The sequence below is a fragment of the Oncorhynchus mykiss genome, chromosome 14 (genome assembly GCF_057628025.1).
Source record: "Oncorhynchus mykiss isolate SJ-2025 chromosome 14, ASM5762802v1, whole genome shotgun sequence".
Classification (NCBI taxonomy): Eukaryota; Metazoa; Chordata; class Actinopteri; order Salmoniformes; family Salmonidae; genus Oncorhynchus; species Oncorhynchus mykiss.
The window spans coordinates 11,217,184-11,234,372 of NC_143035.1; the positions used below are offsets into that span (position 1 = coordinate 11,217,184).

At 47.0% G+C, this 17,189-nt stretch overlaps 2 protein-coding genes across 2 annotated transcripts in view; one reads left to right on the forward strand and one right to left on the reverse strand.

The window, feature by feature from the left end:
• mrpl11 (mitochondrial ribosomal protein L11) overlaps window positions 1–9,241 on the forward strand; it is a 61,800-nt gene extending 52,559 nt beyond the window's left edge. Inside the window, exons 3-6 of the mRNA XM_021561147.3 lie at window positions 2,043–2,138; window positions 7,260–7,353; window positions 7,802–7,961; window positions 9,005–9,241. Of these exons, the coding sequence (XP_021416822.1) occupies window positions 2,043–2,138; window positions 7,260–7,353; window positions 7,802–7,961; window positions 9,005–9,107 (453 nt within the window). The 3' untranslated portion in view covers window positions 9,108–9,241. The remainder of the gene's footprint in view (window positions 1–2,042; window positions 2,139–7,259; window positions 7,354–7,801; window positions 7,962–9,004) is intronic.
• Window positions 9,242–10,594: 1,353 nt separating this feature from the next.
• On the reverse strand, window positions 10,595–16,734 carry LOC110488776 (neuronal PAS domain-containing protein 4A-like). Its single transcript, XM_090198358.1, has 7 exons — window positions 16,140–16,734; window positions 15,498–15,661; window positions 15,300–15,402; window positions 14,873–15,182; window positions 14,648–14,757; window positions 14,410–14,545; window positions 10,595–14,277 (listed from the first exon to the last, which is right to left on the reverse strand). Exons 1-7 carry the CDS (start codon window positions 16,312–16,314, stop codon window positions 12,504–12,506), a joined length of 2,772 nt encoding a protein of 923 aa, XP_090054484.1. The 5' UTR covers window positions 16,315–16,734; the 3' UTR covers window positions 10,595–12,503.
• Between the last annotated feature and the right edge of the window lie 455 nt (window positions 16,735–17,189).

The window sequence follows — 17,189 nt, forward strand, 5'->3', positions numbered from 1 at the left end:
TGTTCTGTATTTTCTAATTTTCCCAGAAGTGGTTAGAGTCTATGGATTCTTCAATTACATCGAGCTGATTTCTGACGTGCTGTTCTTTCTTTTCCCCTGCTGTATTTCTGTATTGTTTTAGTGATTCACCATAGTGAAGGCAAAGACTCAGGTTTTCTGTCTCTCTGTATCTCTCGCTCTCTCTCTCTCTCTCCCCTTTAGTATGTTGCTAACACCATGGGACAGCATCTCTGCCGGTCTGTGGACCCTTTCATGTCATCCTCTGTGTCGATGTTAAGCAGAAATGCTTATCTGTCTGTCTGACTCGGTGCATGTCCCTCTGTCTGTGCTTAAGCACTTTATAACCACATTAGACCCATCTCCTCTACTCCCTGCTAGTCTGTGTGGATTTTCATGTCATTGTTCCTTGGCCGTAGAGTCTCTGATGGATCATTATCTGCTGGGGGAGAACAGAAGAAAGGGGAGCCCGGATCTGTGTGAGGCAGCGCCTTGCTTCGACTTGCTCCCCAACATCCCAACCTTTTATAGTAATCCATATTTAATTAGACATTCTCTCTCCATCCTTCCTTCCTCCCCATTTGTTTGTTTAGCTCTGTTTTTTATAGGGGGGGCAATAGATGGCAGTGAGGTTGGCATGGGATTCCTCCTAATCAAATCAGAGGGAGAGGCTCCAGCGACTTTATGGTTTCATTTCATGAGAGATATAATTCAAATGGGCCTCATCTGCTCTGAAACAATATCAGCCGTGAGAAAGTTGTGACTTCATTCAGGTTGGGTTTTTTAAAGGCTGAGATAAGATGCATAGAGGCAGTAATATTGATTGGATGGATTGACAGATCAATTCACACAGGAGTTTTTGAATGTCATTTTTTATTTTTTATGGAGTGAAGCTAAAAATAGTTTTTTTCTGCTCCTTTAGTCCCAAATAAAGGTCATACTCCTCCTGTCATTGAATAATGTCTGTTGGGATGAATGGCTTTTCATTCGAGACATTTAAGATCTGCAGGCAGTGTTCAACACGGTCCATCACGGCAGCACATAAGCTCCATTCAACTGTAAAACTCTGTTTTTCTCGTTCCTCGCATACTCTGAAATGAACATTTCAATCAGAGCTTGTGTGTTGCCCTAGGATAAGGATGGCGGGTGGTCAGTTTACATTTCAGCAGCGGTAATTAGATTGCTTTATATTCATTGCCTCCCAATGCAACTCTGAGGAATGGCTTATTGTGCTGTGTTTGAGTGTGGAGGTAGGCTAGGAGAGTGTGGAGTTAGGCTTGGAGAGTGTGGAGCTAGGCTAGGAGAGTGTGGAGCTAGGCTAGGAGAGTGTGGAGCTTAGGCTAGGAGAGTGTGGAGCTTAGGCTAGGAGAGTGTGGAGCTAGGCTAGGAGAGTGTGGAACTAGGCTAGGAGAGTGTGGAACTAGGCTAGGAGAGTGTGGAGCTAGGCTAGGAGAGTGTGGAGCTAGGCTAGGAGAGTGTGGAGCTAGGCTAGGAGAGTGTGGAGCTAGGCTAGGAGAGTGTGGAGCTAGGCTAGGAGAGTGTGGAGCTAGGCTAGGAGAGTGTGGAGCTAGGCTAGGAGAGGGAGTGGGGGTGCTCGTCGACTTAATGTCACCCATCCATTTCGCTTTCTCTGTTTGCCTGGCAGGCACTGGAAACAGGAGGCTCATTTATCACATGGTCTCCCAGGCACCGGCCAAGCACATGCATTCTGTCATACCCTGACATACACACACACACAGTTGAGTACACAACCAACACAAAAACAACCACCCCCACAAAAACTACAGAAACAATGACTCAACCACACTTGCAGATGCTCTCACTCCCCGGGGCAGCCATGCGTGCTCATACACTCAGCCCGCTCTGAGAAGCCCTGTGATTGATTGACAGACCCAGGCTAGTCATTGGTATTCCAGCAGCTCGCTGCATCTACCGTAAGTGACACTCTGATGGATGTTTGCGGCTCCAGACACCTCATCCATTTAAAAAAATGTTTGCCCGTCTCGGTCTGTCTTCACTGTATTCTCTCCTGCTGTCTCCATCAGAAGGGCATCCCCATCGGCCAGTTCTGCAAGGACTTCAACGACAAGACCAAAGAGCTCAAGGAAGGAATCCCTCTGCCCATCAAGATCCACGTTAAGGTGTGTTTTATTTTAAAGTTGTTGTTTTTTATACCAGACTTAGGGCCTGCAACCTACTCAGTGTACCCGCCCCTGCCCCCTACAGCGTGCCCTTTCAGAGATCCTGCCTGATTTCACTGGCTGCATACATTACCCAAGAACCTCCATTATTCATACTGTTACACTGAAGAATGCTTTTCCATTTGCATTCATTAAGCAGTATCCAGGGGGATGTAAAAGTCGCACAGAATTTAGAGCATATAAAAGGATAGAATCATTTTTGCTACTCATGGGCTCCATCTGCTGGTCACTACCAGCATCTCCTCAATACACAAATGTCCTTTTGTGAACAGTAGAATTTCCCTTGCCATGTCAATCTCCACAGAGTAATTATCATTCATGCACTTTGTTTGGCTTCATATATTACACTATATATACATAAGCATGTGGACATGCCTTCAATATAATGGATTTGGCTATTTCAGCCACACCCGTTGTTGACAGGTGTATGAAATCAAGCACACAGCCATGCAATCGCCATAGACAAACATGACTTTCAATGTGGCACCGTCATAGGATGCCACCTTTCCAACTAGTCAGTCAGTCAAATTTCTGCCCTGGTAGAGCTGCCCTGGTCAGCTGTAAGTGCTGTTATTGTGAAAACATCTAATAGCAACAACGGCTCAGACGCGACGTGGTAGCCACACAAGCTCACAGAGCGGGGCCGTCTGTCCTCGGTTGCAACACTCACTACCGAGTTCCAAACTGCCTCAGGAAGCAACGTCAGCACAATAACTGTTTGTCGGGAAGCTTCATGAAATGGGTTTCCATGGCGAGCAGCACACAAGCCTAAAATCACCATGCGCAATGCCAAGTGACATTGGAGCAGTGGAAACGTGTTCTCTGGAGTAATGAATCATGCTTCACCATCTGGCGGTCCGACCGACAAATCTGGGTTTGGCAGTTGCCAGGAGAACGCTACCTGCTCCACGATGCATAGTGCCAACTGTAAAGTTCGGTGGAGGAGGAATAATGGTCTGGGGCTGTTTTTCATGGTTCAGGCTAGGCCTTAGTTCCAGTGAAGGGAAATCTTAACGCTACAGCAGAGCATATAACTTTGTGGCAACAGTTTGGGGAAGGCCCTTTCCTGTATCAGCATGACAATGAACCCGTGCACAAAGCGAGGTCCATACAGAAGTGGTTTGTCGAGATCGGTGTGGAAGAACTTGACTGGCCTGCACAGAGCCCTGACTTCAACCCCATCGAACACCTTCGGGATGAATTGGAACACCGACTGCGAGCCTGGCCTAATAGCCCAACATCAGTCCTGACCTCACTAATGGTCTTGTGTCTGAATGGAGCTAAGTCCCAGCAGCCATGTTCTAACATCTAGTGGAAAGCCTTCCAGAAGAGTGGAGGCTGTTATAGCAGCAAAGGGGGGGACCAACTCCATATTAATGCCCATGATTTTGGAATGAGATGTTTGACAAGCAGGTGTCCACAGACTTTTGGTCATGTGTGTGTATGTATGTAATATATATATATATATATATACATATACTGCTCAAAAAATAAAGGGAACACTTAAACAACACAATGTAACTCCAAGTTAATCACACTTCTGTGAAATCAAACTTCTGTGAAATCACACTGTCCACTTAGGAAGCAACACTGACAATACATTTCACATGCTGTTGTGCAAATGGAATAGAGAACAGGTGGAAATTATAGGCAACTAGCAAGACACCCCCAATAAAGGAGTGGTTCGGCAGGTGGTGACCACAGACCACTTCTCAGTTCCTATGCTTCCTGGCTGATGTTTTGGTCACTTTTGAATGCTGGCGGTGCTTTCACTCTAGTGGTAGCATGAGACTGAGTCTACAACCCACACAAGTGGCTCAGGTAGTGCAGCTCATCCAGGATGGCACATCAATGCGAGCTGTGGCAAGAAGGTTTGCTGTGTCTGTCAGCGTAGTGTCCAGAGCATGGAGGCGCTACCAGGAGACAGGCCAGTACATCAGCAGACGTGGAGGAGGCTGTAGGAGGGCAACAACCCAGCAGCAGGACCGCTACCTCCGCCTTTGTGCAAGGAGGAGCAGGAGCACTGCCAGAGCCCTGCAAAATGACCTCCAGCAGGCCACAAATATGCATATGTCTGCTCAAACGGTCAGAAACAGACTCCATGAGGGTGGTATGAGGGCCCAACGTCCACAGGTGGGGGTTGTGCTTACAGCCCAACACCGTGCAGGATGTTTGGCATTTGCCAGAGAACACCAAGATTGGCAAATTCGCCACTAGCGCCCTGTGCTCTTCACAGATGAAAGCAGGTTCACACTGAGCACATGTGACAGACGTGACAGTCTGGAGACGCCGTGGAGAACGTTCTGCTGCCTGCAACATCCTCCAGCATGACCGGTTTGGCGGTGGGTCAGTCATGGTGTGGGGTGGCATTTCTTTGCGGGGCCGCACAGCCCTCCATGTGCCCGCCAGAGGTAGCCTGACTGCCATTAGGTACCGAGATGAGATCCTCAGTCCCCTTGTGAGAACATATGCTGGTGCGGTTGGCCCTGGGTTCCTCCTAATGCAAGACAATGCTAGACCTCATGTGGCTGGAGTGTGTCAGCAGTTCCTACAAGAGGAAGGCATTGATGCTATGGACTGGCCCGCCCGTTCCCCAGACCTGAATCCAATTGAGCACATCTGGGACATCATGTATTGCTCTACCCACCAACGCCACGTTGCACCACAGACTGTCCAGGAGTTGGCGGATGCTTTAGTCCAGGTCTGGGAGGAGATCCCTCAGGAGACCATCCGCCACCTCATCCGGAGCATGCCCAGGTGTTGTAGGGAGGTCATACAGGCACGTGGAGGCCACACACACTACTGAGCCTCATTTTGACTTGTTTTAAGGACATTACATCAAAGTTGGATTCGCCTGTAGTGTGGTTTTCCACTTTAATTTTGAGTGTGACTCCAAATCCAGACCTTCATGGGTTGATAAATTTGATTTCCTTTGATAATTTATATATATATATATATACAGTGCCTTGCGAAAGTATTCGGCCCCCTTGAACTTTGCGACCTTTTGCCACATTTCAGGCTTCAAACATAAAGATATAAAACTGTATTTTTTTGTGAAGAATAAACAACAAGTGGGACACAATCATGAAGTGGAACGACATTTATTGGATATTTCAAACTTTTTTTAACAAATCAAAAACTGAAAAATTGGGCGTGCAAAATTATTCAGCCCCCTTAAGTTAATACTTTGTAGCGCCACCTTTTGCTGCGATTACAGCTGTAAGTCGCTTGGGGTATGTCTCTATCAGTTTTGCACATCGAGAGACTTACATTTTTTCCCATTCCTCCTTGCAAAACAGCTCGAGCTCAGTGAGGTTGGATGGAGAGCATTTGTGAACAGCAGTTTTCAGTTCTTTCCACAGATTCTCGATTGGATTCAGGTCTGGACTTTGACTTGGCCATTCTAACACCTGGATATGTTTATTTTTGAACCATTCCACTATAGATTTTGCTTTATGTTTTGGATCATTGTCTTGTTGGAAGACAAATCTCCGTCCCAGTCTCAGGTCTTTTGCAGACTCCATCAGGTTTTCTTCCAGAATGGTCCTGTATTTGGCTCCATCCATCTTCCCATCAATTTTAACCATCTTCCCTGTCCCTGCTGAAGAAAAGCAGGCCCAAACCATGATGCTGCCACCACCATGTTTGACAGTGGGATGGTGTGTTCAGCTGTGTTGCTTTTACGCCAAACATAACGTTTTGCATTGTTGCCAAAAAGTTCAATTTTGGTTTCATCTGACCAGAGCAGCTTCTTCCACATGTTTGGTGTGTCTCCCAGGTGGCTTGTGGCAAACTTTAAACGACACTTTTTATGGATATCTTTCTTGCCACTCTTCCATAAAGGCCAGATTTGTGCAATATACGACTGGTTGTTGTCCTATGGACAGAGTCTCCCACCTCAGCTGTAGATCTCTGCAGTTCATCCAGAGTGATCATGGGCCTCTTGGCTGCATCTCTGATCAGTCTTCTCCTTGTATGAGCTGAAAGTTTAGAGGGATGGCCAGGTCTTGGTAGATTTGCAGTGGTCTGATACTCCTTCCATTTCAATATTATTGCTTGCACAGTGCTCCTTGGGATGTTTAAAGCTTGGGAAATCTTTTTGTATCCAAATCCGGCTTTAAACTTCTTCACAACAGTATCACGGACCTGCCTGGTGTGTTCCTTGTTCTTCATGATGCTCTCTGCGCTTTTAACGGACCTCTGAGACTATCACAGTGCAGGTGCATTTATACAGAGACTTGATTACACACAGGTGGATTGTATTTATCATCATTAGTCATTTAGGTCAACATTGGATCATTCAGAGATCCTCACTGAACTTCTGGAGAGAGTTTGCTGCACTGAAAGTAAAGGGGCTGAATAATTTTGCACGCCCAATTTTTCAGTTTTTGATTTGTTAAAAAAGTTTTAAATATCCAATAAATGTCGTTCCACCGCATGATTGTGTCCCACTTGTTGTTGATTCTTCACAAAAAAATACAGTTTTATATCTTTATGTTTGAAGCCTGAAATGTGGCAAAAGGTCGCAAAGTTCAAGGGGGCCGAATACTTTCGCAAGGCACTGTACATACACATGTATTGATGAGCTTCACCCTCTAATGCGATCTCCCAGACAGACCTGGTTTAGCTAGTGTAGTGGATGTGTCTCTCCCTAGCATGCCACAGTGCGTTTGGAACCTTTGCAGCCTTGATCTGTCTTGTGTTCATTTCTCTTTCCCCGTCTAACTCATCCTGTTCAACAAAAAGAAAGAAGTAGCAAATCTTATTTTACAAAGTCACCATCCCTAAATCAAGAGTAATTCTTGAATGTCTACCGGATCCATGCCAGGATCATTGGGCCGTCCCAACTAATGGCTATTTCATAGATGGGGACAAATGGTGTCATTTCAATGTGAAGTCGCTAATGATCGATCATTCCATTGACAAGGTAATGCAGAACCGAGGTTGGGAGAGCAACTTTCCACTTCATAAAGCGTCCATTCCTCTTTTGATCACACCTTGATTGATGGATCAAAAGGCATCTAAAACTCTGTCCCTCACCATCTCTCCCCCTCCCTGCAGCCTGACAGGACGTATGACCTGACGATTGGCCAACCCACAGTGTCCTACTTCCTCAAGCAGGCGGCTGGCATCCAGAAAGGAGCCAGCAAAACAGGTAAGGTTTGGACCTTGTTGACTGGTGCCACTCTGTTCTTCCGTTTACTCCATCGCTGTAAATATCTGTCTGTCTGAGGCCAGACTAGCCCTGTACCGGAGGGACGGACAGACAGACGACGTCTCCCACAGGGCGTTAGGGCTGAGATTGAATGTCTTTGATTGATGATATATTTATGATCAACGGGGAACTTTAAGCCAGGCAATTACAGGCAGGAAGGTAGTGGGAGAGGTGGTGGGCTGAAGAAAGAGAATTATGGATTTCCCCGTCTGCACCGGCTACTCCCTCCCTCCGATCGCTCCTTCGTTTCCTCCCGCACTCGGCTCTCCTTTGCTCCCCAACTTTTCTTTCTTCCACCCTCTGCTCCCCTTGGTTTCTTGTCTATCGTTTCCCCTCAGTTTCTTCATCTTATTCCCATTCTGGACTCCATCTCTTTCTCCATCTCTAGGCCATGAGATCGCAGGGAAGGTGTCTGTAAGGGCGGTGTATGAGATTGCTCAGGTCAAGGCCCAAGACGAGGCCTTCAAGATGCAGAACGCTTCTATAGAGACTGTCGTCAAGAGCATCATCGGCTCGGCTCGCTCTTTGGGCATTGAGATCGTCAACGAGTAAGACCCTCCTCTCTCAAAGTGCCCAGTGTCATTGATGTCATAAATGTGATTCAGCACTAAAGCACTGTGACGCACACATGAATAATATTGGTACAATACATAGTAATGAACAACTATAGGGTCATACTCTATAGAGCCCCACAGTGGAGTTGTCATAATACCCATAAAACCTTGTGGTCTAACAGGGAAATGGTTCCAATCAGTTTTCCAACATTAATTTTCCCCATAGGGAATTTTAGAAACACAAATAAGGGCTGTGTTTCGTGTAGACTTACCTTAGCATGACGTGTTGATAACTGTGTAAATCTCTGTCGGACAAGGTGACTTTTATCAGTATATAAAGGTTATATTTACTCTGATTTGAAAATGCTAATTAGCATCATCATGCAAGACAAATCCCTGCAAGCTCCTGCACGTCATCTCTAGCTGACATCTTAGCTAACAGGTATTTTGTCAATTTAAGACTTGCACAAGACAGTTTTCAGATTTGTCCATTTCAGGAAATGTAGCCAATTTATGAATTCCTAATGTAGATAACATTAGTTAATCCAGAGATTCTTACCTTTGCCTCGATTCGGCAGTCTCATTCAGATCATGGCATTTGTAGTTCTTTATGATGGCCACATTAGCAGCTAATTTGCGTTTCATTTCTGGGGGGTAAATACAGGCGAATATATTGGTAAAAGTTGCCTTGTCCAAGAGCTTTACAGGTTATCAAAACATAATGCCAGGGTCAGCCTACAGGAAACACAGCCCTTATTTTTAAATGTTTTTAAATCCCCTATGAGAGAGATGAATGGTGGGGGGGAAAATTGGAACCATTTCCTTGTTTGACCGCTAGGTTTTATGGGTATTATGACTCATAATTTGGTCCTCTATTGTACTCTCATATGCATTGATAGACTGGAAATAAGTGTCATTGTCATCATTGGCACTGTTATGGTTCTGTTGTGACGCACCGTTATTCAGTTAGGACTACTTCATTTTTCCTCCCCTCTTTTGATCCCTCTCTCCTTCCCTCCCTCTCATCCCACCTGCAGTTTATCGGCCGAGGAGTACAATACTTTCCTGGAGGAGAAGGAGGAGAGGTTGAGAGCGGAGGCAGCAGCTGCAGACGAGGCAGTGTCAGTGAAGAAGAAATGAGAGCCGCCCTCTATGCTACCGATGTGTATATATACTGTCCCTGTAACCTACACATACCACTCACACACATTCTGTCATAACTGTCTTTCTGCTCTGTATTGCTAAGCGTAATAAACGTCTGTTATTATGAATGATTTCAAGTGTATGACTGTACTTATGCCAGTTTTCTCAGCAAGATTCATGTTTTGCCTCCAGAGTTTAAATATTTGATTTAAGGAATGCATCTCCTCTCTTGATAAACCAAGCCCAACCAGTTTTATTAAAGGAGTTTGTTATACAAATTGCTGCATCTTCTTTTGCTTGCCATCTGTCAAACCTGAGTGTGTGTGGCTAATGGCATTCTGGCTGTGCTTCTGGAGCCATGTATTTGCATTCCCACCACAGCGTTGTACTCTTCACACCGTTTGATGAGGGTATCAAGGAAGGAAGAGGACACCTTGAACACGGATGGATCTGGAAACTACTGTACTTGACCAAACATTAAGAACACCTGCTCTTTCCCTGACTGACTGACCAGGTGAATCCAAGTGAAAGCTAGAATCCCTTATTGATGTGGCTTCTCCAAATGCTGCAAGGTATTTAAAAGTGTACTAATTTTCTTGGCCACAAGATGACAGGCGATAGCTGAACTGCTCCATTGTCTCTGCTGCGCTCACATCCAGGCGGCTCACTGCAGTGACTGGTATGGTGCTGGAACAAAATGTTCGGTTGCAGGAACCAGCATGGTATGGCAGGGCTTTGTCTCTCCAGGTTTAGTTTTTAAGGTGTTGAAGGTCTCCTATTTGTACCCTGTTCCTGCAGCTCTGCTGCTGAGATTAGGTTTCAGGTACCTGGGGGGTGACTGTAATAAATGTCAAAGGAGACGAGAGAGGTGGCAGGATTCATTTACACTGTAACATTGCCATGCCCATCAGTCATCTAATGATTTTTACCCAAATGTACCCTCCATGATGTGAAAAGCACAGTACTTGCACTGGGTACTAGTCAGTGATTGATAGTACATGATTTATCCACCTGCTGTATAATTAGGTTCTGAAGCATTATTTCTTCATAACTGTCCTCTCTCTCCCATCTGAATTGGAGGCTGAGGAAAGGGAGGGCTGCTTGGATCAGAGCTCTGACAGGAATGCCTATATATGGAGTCTGAAACCATCACAGCGCGCTGTCAGTGTAGCAGGTACATTGAGTGAGTGTGGGCAGCTGCTATTTGTAAAGGGGGGGGGGGGGGGTCCTATTGTGTGGGTGTCTCAACGTCAGCGCAAGCACGCCTGCTTAAGTGGGAGGCCATGTGTGAGTGAGAGCCTCGGTGTGGAGCGTGTGCGTCAGTCTGAGTCAGATGGTATGAGACACTGTCTCCTCGTGTGTGTGCGTCAGTGCTGTTGCTGAGCGGAGCTCGCTCCAGGGGAAGAAACGAGGAGAGAGGAAGGAGGGATGATGATTGTAGGTAGGAGGATGAGGAGGACTGACAGTGACGACAAGAGATCCAACCGCTTTAAGTGCACTTTAATATAAATGCATTTGTTTGACAATCAAATACACTTATCAGCAACACAAAAGAACACTGATCCACAATGTCCATTCTTCAATATATCACCATGTGTGTATATAGACCCTCTTAAACAATAGAAATGTCTATGTACAGGCTGATGTATTCATACAAATGTACAAATGTGTACAACCCTTCAAGAAAACGGCATGTGCATATATCCACAGACATAATGCTTTATGCATTGAACATCAATAATTGTTTTCAATATAACACATACAATAATATACCTACACTTATGTTCAACTTAGCATTTAATAGCTAGAACGTAGGAATCAATCCTTTACTTGACCGTAGACAACTCTACGTTAGCATGTTGACACCATGGGAATAGTACCATTCTCAACCCGTGTCGCTTAGGAGGAACTGAATAGAAATGGCACCCCATCACACTATTTTCAGGTCATTTTTTAAAACAAAACTTCCATTTTTTTTTTTCTTCCAACCCCTCTCAAAAAAGAAGAATCACATTGTCATTCACGTAGTCGTGTTGTGTCTCACTACACCGTAACTCCATTCGAGCTATGATGTGACTGTCCATTGGTTAATGGACATGGAGAAAGAGTTCAGTTAGAGTTCAGCAGGCCATGGCCATGCCAGGCACACAGGAGCCGCTATAAACTGCCAGCATTGCAAATATTAATGCTGCAAGAAAATCCAGCATAGCTGCCCTTCAAGCCAAGCCCAAGAGAACGGTGACCTAAAGAGCCCACATTCAGAGTCTATTGTACAATGTGCTGGTCCTGTACACAACAGAACCACACACAGTTGTTGAGTAACTTCCAGACGATTTCCATTCGGCAACACCTAATAAATACCGGAAAACCTTTGTCATGCGTTCCTGCTTGTGGACATTCCAAGATCTCTTGTCTTCATATGTTTTGTATTGTATTTTTTCTTTGCACATCACATTGATACACAAGTTTGTAATGGAGAAATAACATGAAGTCAAATGTTTTAAAATGTGCAGCCTGCAAACTCAAAGCTCAAAGTGTCTGAAGTATTAGCTTAGTTTGACTACGGTATCTGTACATTTTGATATGACCTTAAAGGCCATGACTAGAGAGGAGTACCAGAAGGTCAGAGTAGAACTATGTGTCTCTCTGTGGAAACTAAATATTGAAGATGTGAGTGAGGAAATCGGATCCCCTTTTGTCAGCTACTGTCAGCGGTTGTACCAGGTCAGTAGAGTTTTTGTAAACATAGACTTTCATCACATTTGTGATTTGGGTTTGCGTTGCTGCATTACAAGCAATAATGCTGTTAAGTCATTTCCCTATTGAAATGTCAAGGAATGTGTTCTTTTTTTTTGTTCACAACAGGTTTTTCACTACGAGTGAATACAAATGCGCGTCTGGAAGTTAAACGGGGCTTTACAAGGTCAGAGGTTTTGTTTACGTCTCTGTCTGATCCAATCTGAAGCTCATGTTACAGAAAAGCTGAGAGGCACCAAATGGACCCAAAACTCAGTCAGTTGTGGGTCCATTCGGTTGGTAAATGTTGCACCATTATGTATATATTGCACCATTATGTAAACGTTGCACCATTTGTTGAAATAGAAATACAGGAATGAATGAATGAACAAAAATATGAAGTCAATCTTTGTTCTCGGTAGACATGTAGGAGTTCAAGTCCTTCAGTAGTATACATTATGTATATATTTATACACTTAAATCATTTTTACTTTTCAGTAAAATAGCTCCACGAAATATGACAATATGCCATACTTAATGAAGTAAGTCACAGACTTATTTAGAACGGGGGAACACTTCCACTCCCATCTGAAAAACACAAGAGACAAAGAGGAAGGGGACATTAGTCTGGTATGTTCAGGTTTAAAACATCTTAATTCATTTCTCAAACAGAGAAAGACGGTAGAACAAGTGAACTGGATGATTCTCACCTTTGTGGAAGCACTGTGGCGGCTGGTGACACTGGAGTTGATACAACTCAGGTTGTTGACCCAAGCCGGGGGCGATCGAGGCACCTGCCCCAAACATGGGTTCCAGGGCGGCCAGCTCCTCCAGGAGGGACTGAGCGCAAGGCACGGCGGGTGTAGAGTGGTCGACAGGCGTGGAGGGGGCGGAGGTGGGGGAGGCAGTGAGTCGCAGGGGAGGGGATGCTGGGATGGAGGAACAGGAGGACAGAGGTGATGACGCCACCTCAATCTCCATAGGCTCCTCCACCAGCCCCTCCACTTCTGCCATCGCCCCGGACTCGCCGGCCAACGTCGCCCCGCACCCGGCCGTGGGGTTACAGTGCGCCGATTGGACGCTACAGAAGTGGCTGACCCCCTCAAAGTGGGAGGGTGAGTGCCAGCACATTGGGTTGGGGGGAGAGGACGGGTTGGGGGAGAGGGGCGGAGGGGTGGAGAAGTCCTGGAGAAGGGCTTCTAAGATGCTCTCTTCAAACAGAGATTCATCATCATGGAATATGGGGAAGTCCAGGCCTCTCCACGCTTTAACCGGGTAAAACTCTCCCAGCATGTGGCTAGAGTCAACACCAGCGGTGTCTAGGGATGGGGAGAGGGAGGGGGAGGGAGGGGAGGAGGAGGGGGACATGGAAGGAGGGGATAGCTTGGATAAGAGAGGATCCAGGTAGAATCCCTCTGCTAAGGAGCTGATGTGCTGAGCTAAGAGGGAGATCTCTGCTCTCTCCTTCTCCCTCTCTCTCTCCAGGGAGAAGAAAGAGAGACAGGGCTGTTTACCGGGGGAGGCCTCTGGGGTGAGGAGGCCCTCGAGGTTGTAGTGAAGGGACCCTAAAGGGACATCTACATACAGGGGTCCCCGAACCTCAGGCAAGGTCATCACTGTGCAGTCCCCATCCCCAGGGCTGTCAGGGGTGGGGGGTAGCTTCTCATAGAGAGAGCCACTGCAGGGATCAGCAGGGAAGAACAGGTCGGTGGAGGGGCCAGTGAGGCACAGGGAGGAGGGGGGAGCAGGACTGGAGGCTGTGGTGGGTGGGGCGGGTGGGGCGGAGGGGGAGAGGGAGGTGGCAATGGAGGTGGTGGCTGTAGCTGTGGTGGTGGAGGGAGGGGGTGTGGTGGTGCCAGTGGGGTCGAAGCTAAAGAGGGGCTCGCCGAACAGGAAGCTGCCACCGCCCAGCTGGGGTGTGTAGGGGGGCGTGCACACAAACTCTTTGGTCTGCTGCTCCTGAGAGGTGGGTGCTGGGGGGAGGGGCAGGGGAAGGGCAGGCAGCGGAGGTTCGAGCTGGAAGGAGGGGGGCAAGAGAATGTTCTGAGTGAGGAAGTCCAGATCTGCTACCGTGGCAACGGTAACCGGGGTGGGGGAGGAGGCAGCGGATGGGCTTTGGACAGGGGCAGGCATCTGCTGCTGCTGGAAGAAGCTCTCCTCCTCAATAGAGGAAATACTGGAGCGAGGGTCACCCTCCACTTGCATGGGTTCAGTGGTGGCACCCCCTGTCTCATCGGAGGAGCCTACACTCGACACAGTCATGCTGAAGTCAAAGGACTGGGCTGAGAGGCCACTGCTGCTGGGGGTGAAGACTTGGTCTGGGCTGGACAGGCTCAAGCTGTCCTGGCGGGACGTACTAGTACTCAGTACCAGGGTCAGCTGGGTCTGCTCTGTGCTCAGCTGCTGTCTCACTGACCACCCCTCTGCTTCACTGAGAGAGAAACAGAAAGAGTGAGAGATGAAAATGGTTAGTAAGATTCCCTTATGCTTATTGCAATCCGTCATCTCCTTTATATCTCTTAGCGATGTGTTATGATGATCTGTCATAGGGTAGAGCTAGTACCTAAGTATGTAGTTGTTGCTGCTGATGGGGCTGTCTCCTGCCTCCAGCTGCATTACCATGTAAAGCCAGACCCAGGACTGGTCTGCAGACTCCACCCGTACCACCATCTCAGATCTACCTTCTCCTCCTTCTCTCACTGTGGGGGAACAAAGAGGGAACAACAACATCAGACATCGGGTGTAAGTGGATACGGTGTAATTGTGTGGTGGTTGTGTGGTATCACTGAATTGGTACTTACACAGGCTGCAGTGCTGAGCAGAGGCGTGTGACAGGTCCTGTGGGTGGAGGAGGCTGTACCAGGAGCGAGACCTCAGGGCTGACACATCGAGACCTAGGTAAACACTGACACTGCAGGGAAGATGGAGAGAAGACATGGTAAGTTTATGATATTTCAGAACTATATTATCACTCAGAAGATCTAATGGAACAGTTGGCGCTGCCTTGTTAGTGGGTGTGACCTCACCTGTCCTGTGCATTCTGGAGCCTCATGTCTCGGCTGTGTTGAGACTGGAACGAGGCTAGGAAGAAGTTGTTCTCAGCAGCAGGAGGGATCAGAGCAGGAACTTGGTCCCCCCCAGGGCCAAAGCGGGTGGGGATTGCCTCCAGAGGGGAACAGAAGCACATCCAAACAGGGTTGGATGTCCAGTAGGAGCTAGGGGTGGAAGAGGAGGAGGGAGGGGACAGGCAGCGCGCCCGGATCAGAACCAGCTTGTTCCCGGCACTCTGCCTGCGCACCGACTTGGAAGTGTTGAAACGACAACGGAATAGACGATCTGAGGGAAAGAAGAGGCAAGGAGGGATTGTGAGTATCAACAATGATCTGAGGGAAATAAATGCAAGCCATTGGTAACGCTGTTCTGTACCACTGGAAATATGGAGGCATGTCTTACCTGTGTCAGGTGACGTAGGAGGGGCCAGGTTGGTCCTCATGATGAAGTGGTCAGTAGAGTCAATGATATCATACACACTGTCACCCTGGGCAACCAAATCCACCTGAAAGAGGAGTTCATATTAAACATATTGTCATTAAATTTTTATTAACTTATGAGCTTAATTTTGAGACATTATATGGTCTCCCGTGGACCCACCATGGAGTGGCCGAGGTGCTCGGAGACGCTGTCTGACAGGTAGAGCAGCTTGCCTTCCCCGGTCAACAGGAGCAGAAACCCAGGTAGCTCCTGCACCAGCTCTGACAGCTCGTGGAAAGACAGGAACCTCGCGCTTTCTTCGAGACTGCCAGCAGATCCCGATTCTAAAAACAAAAGATTATGGGAAAAAAGCAATTATCGTTTCTGTCTAGCTAATGGATGTCATCATAGCACCAGTGCAACGGTTCTGCTCCCAGCAATAGCTATAGAACAACCGCATTAGATTTCAGTCCCATGGATAGCGATAGAAGCGTTTCAGAACTGGATAGCGACACACGGCTCTAAAAGCGTTTTTCACCCAAGAACTTCAAACCAAACACAATAATGTTCCATTGTATGTATTTCTAAATGACATTATTCCCATGTAGATATGAAGTTCATTAACTGTCTCTTTCGACAATACATATGGCACCTGTTGATTCAACACATAAAGCTCACGGTAGCATGCCACTAGCTCAAACAGATTGAAGCAAAAGTCTGTCAGTATATGTTTCATTCACAAATGTTTGTAGCTATGTATAGGTAGGCTATGGATTATACAGTGAGTTTGAACTGTCGATTATAAACTAAATCGGGCCTTACCTTGAGAGAAGAAAACCGATTTCCTGGTGTACATGCTGGCAAGGGACATTATATGTAGGTATGAGAGTCGTGCCTTATCCGCATCGGAGATAGGAAGCAAGTCCTTCAGGTTCCGAATCTCCGCGTTGATTTGGTCCCTCCGAGCCTTTGACGCTCCCTTCGTTGATCGATACATTGTAGACTGTGATGGTGATTGACTAAATTCCCTGCAGTTTAAATTGTAACTTAATGGAATAGTATTGACCGTGGCGTCAGATGAGGTCTGGGTATTTTTCCCTCAAGATGAGGTGTCAGAGATAGGCTAGTAGTAATAACCTTGTCGTAGTACTATTGGACTTTCATCTCAGCTCATTCCAGAGTAAGGCTTCAGACCTTCTCCTATCAGTTATTTTTTCCTCTTCGGTTCCGCCACAGCGTCCAGCAAGGTTGCTGGCTAGCCGTTGAATGTATCTCCCCCGTTCAGAGTGTGAGTGATTCGGCGGCTGTAGTAGCCGTCTCTCGCCCAGATGTCCGGATCCCGTAAATCTGGTGGAGGGACTCTGCTCTCGAGTAAGTTATATAGGCCGGGATTCCGGTGATGAAGGGGGGCTCCCAACGCGCCAACACCGACGTAGTAGGGAGAAGGGGGGCTAGAGGGAAGGGTGGACGAGGGGGATTCAATGCTAGCAATGGTGAAATGCTCTGCTTCTGCCGCTCCCCCTCCCGCTCATACCCTCTCCCTTTGGTAGCTATTTTCTGACGTCAGCCCTTCCCTCTACCAAGTGATGACGTTGGTTTGATTTCGGGAGCTCCGGCGACGCAAAAAGCCCGATTTGGACAAAACCGAGGAATGGGCGGAGACAAGCGTAAAACGTAGACGGAGTCACCGGACCACTGTGTACTGGGGGAGGGGGGGACTGAGATGCATACGAAAGAGACTGTGTGTTTCTATGTCTGGCACCCGAGGAACAATTTATCCTCTCTGAAAAGTAATAATTCCTAATATAGTGTAGGTTTGGTTATCAGTAGCCTACATGATGCAAATGCGTCCTTTCCTAGCCAAACTGGCTC

What these genes read in the sequence shown, in the direction of transcription:
- LOC110488776 (XM_090198358.1), bottom strand. Translation starts at nt 16,314, where the DNA reads ATGTATCGATCAACGAAGGGAGCGTCAAAGGCTCGGAGGGACCAAATC. An exon ending in TCCTACGTCACCTGACACAG is followed by an intron (nt 15,183 to 15,299) that starts GTAAGACATGCC and finishes TCTTTCCCTCAG; the next exon opens with ATCGTCTATTCCGTTGTCGT. An exon ending in CTCCAGAATGCACAGGACAG is followed by an intron (nt 14,758 to 14,872) that starts GTGAGGTCACAC and finishes TCTTCCCTGCAG; the next exon opens with TGTCAGTGTTTACCTAGGTC.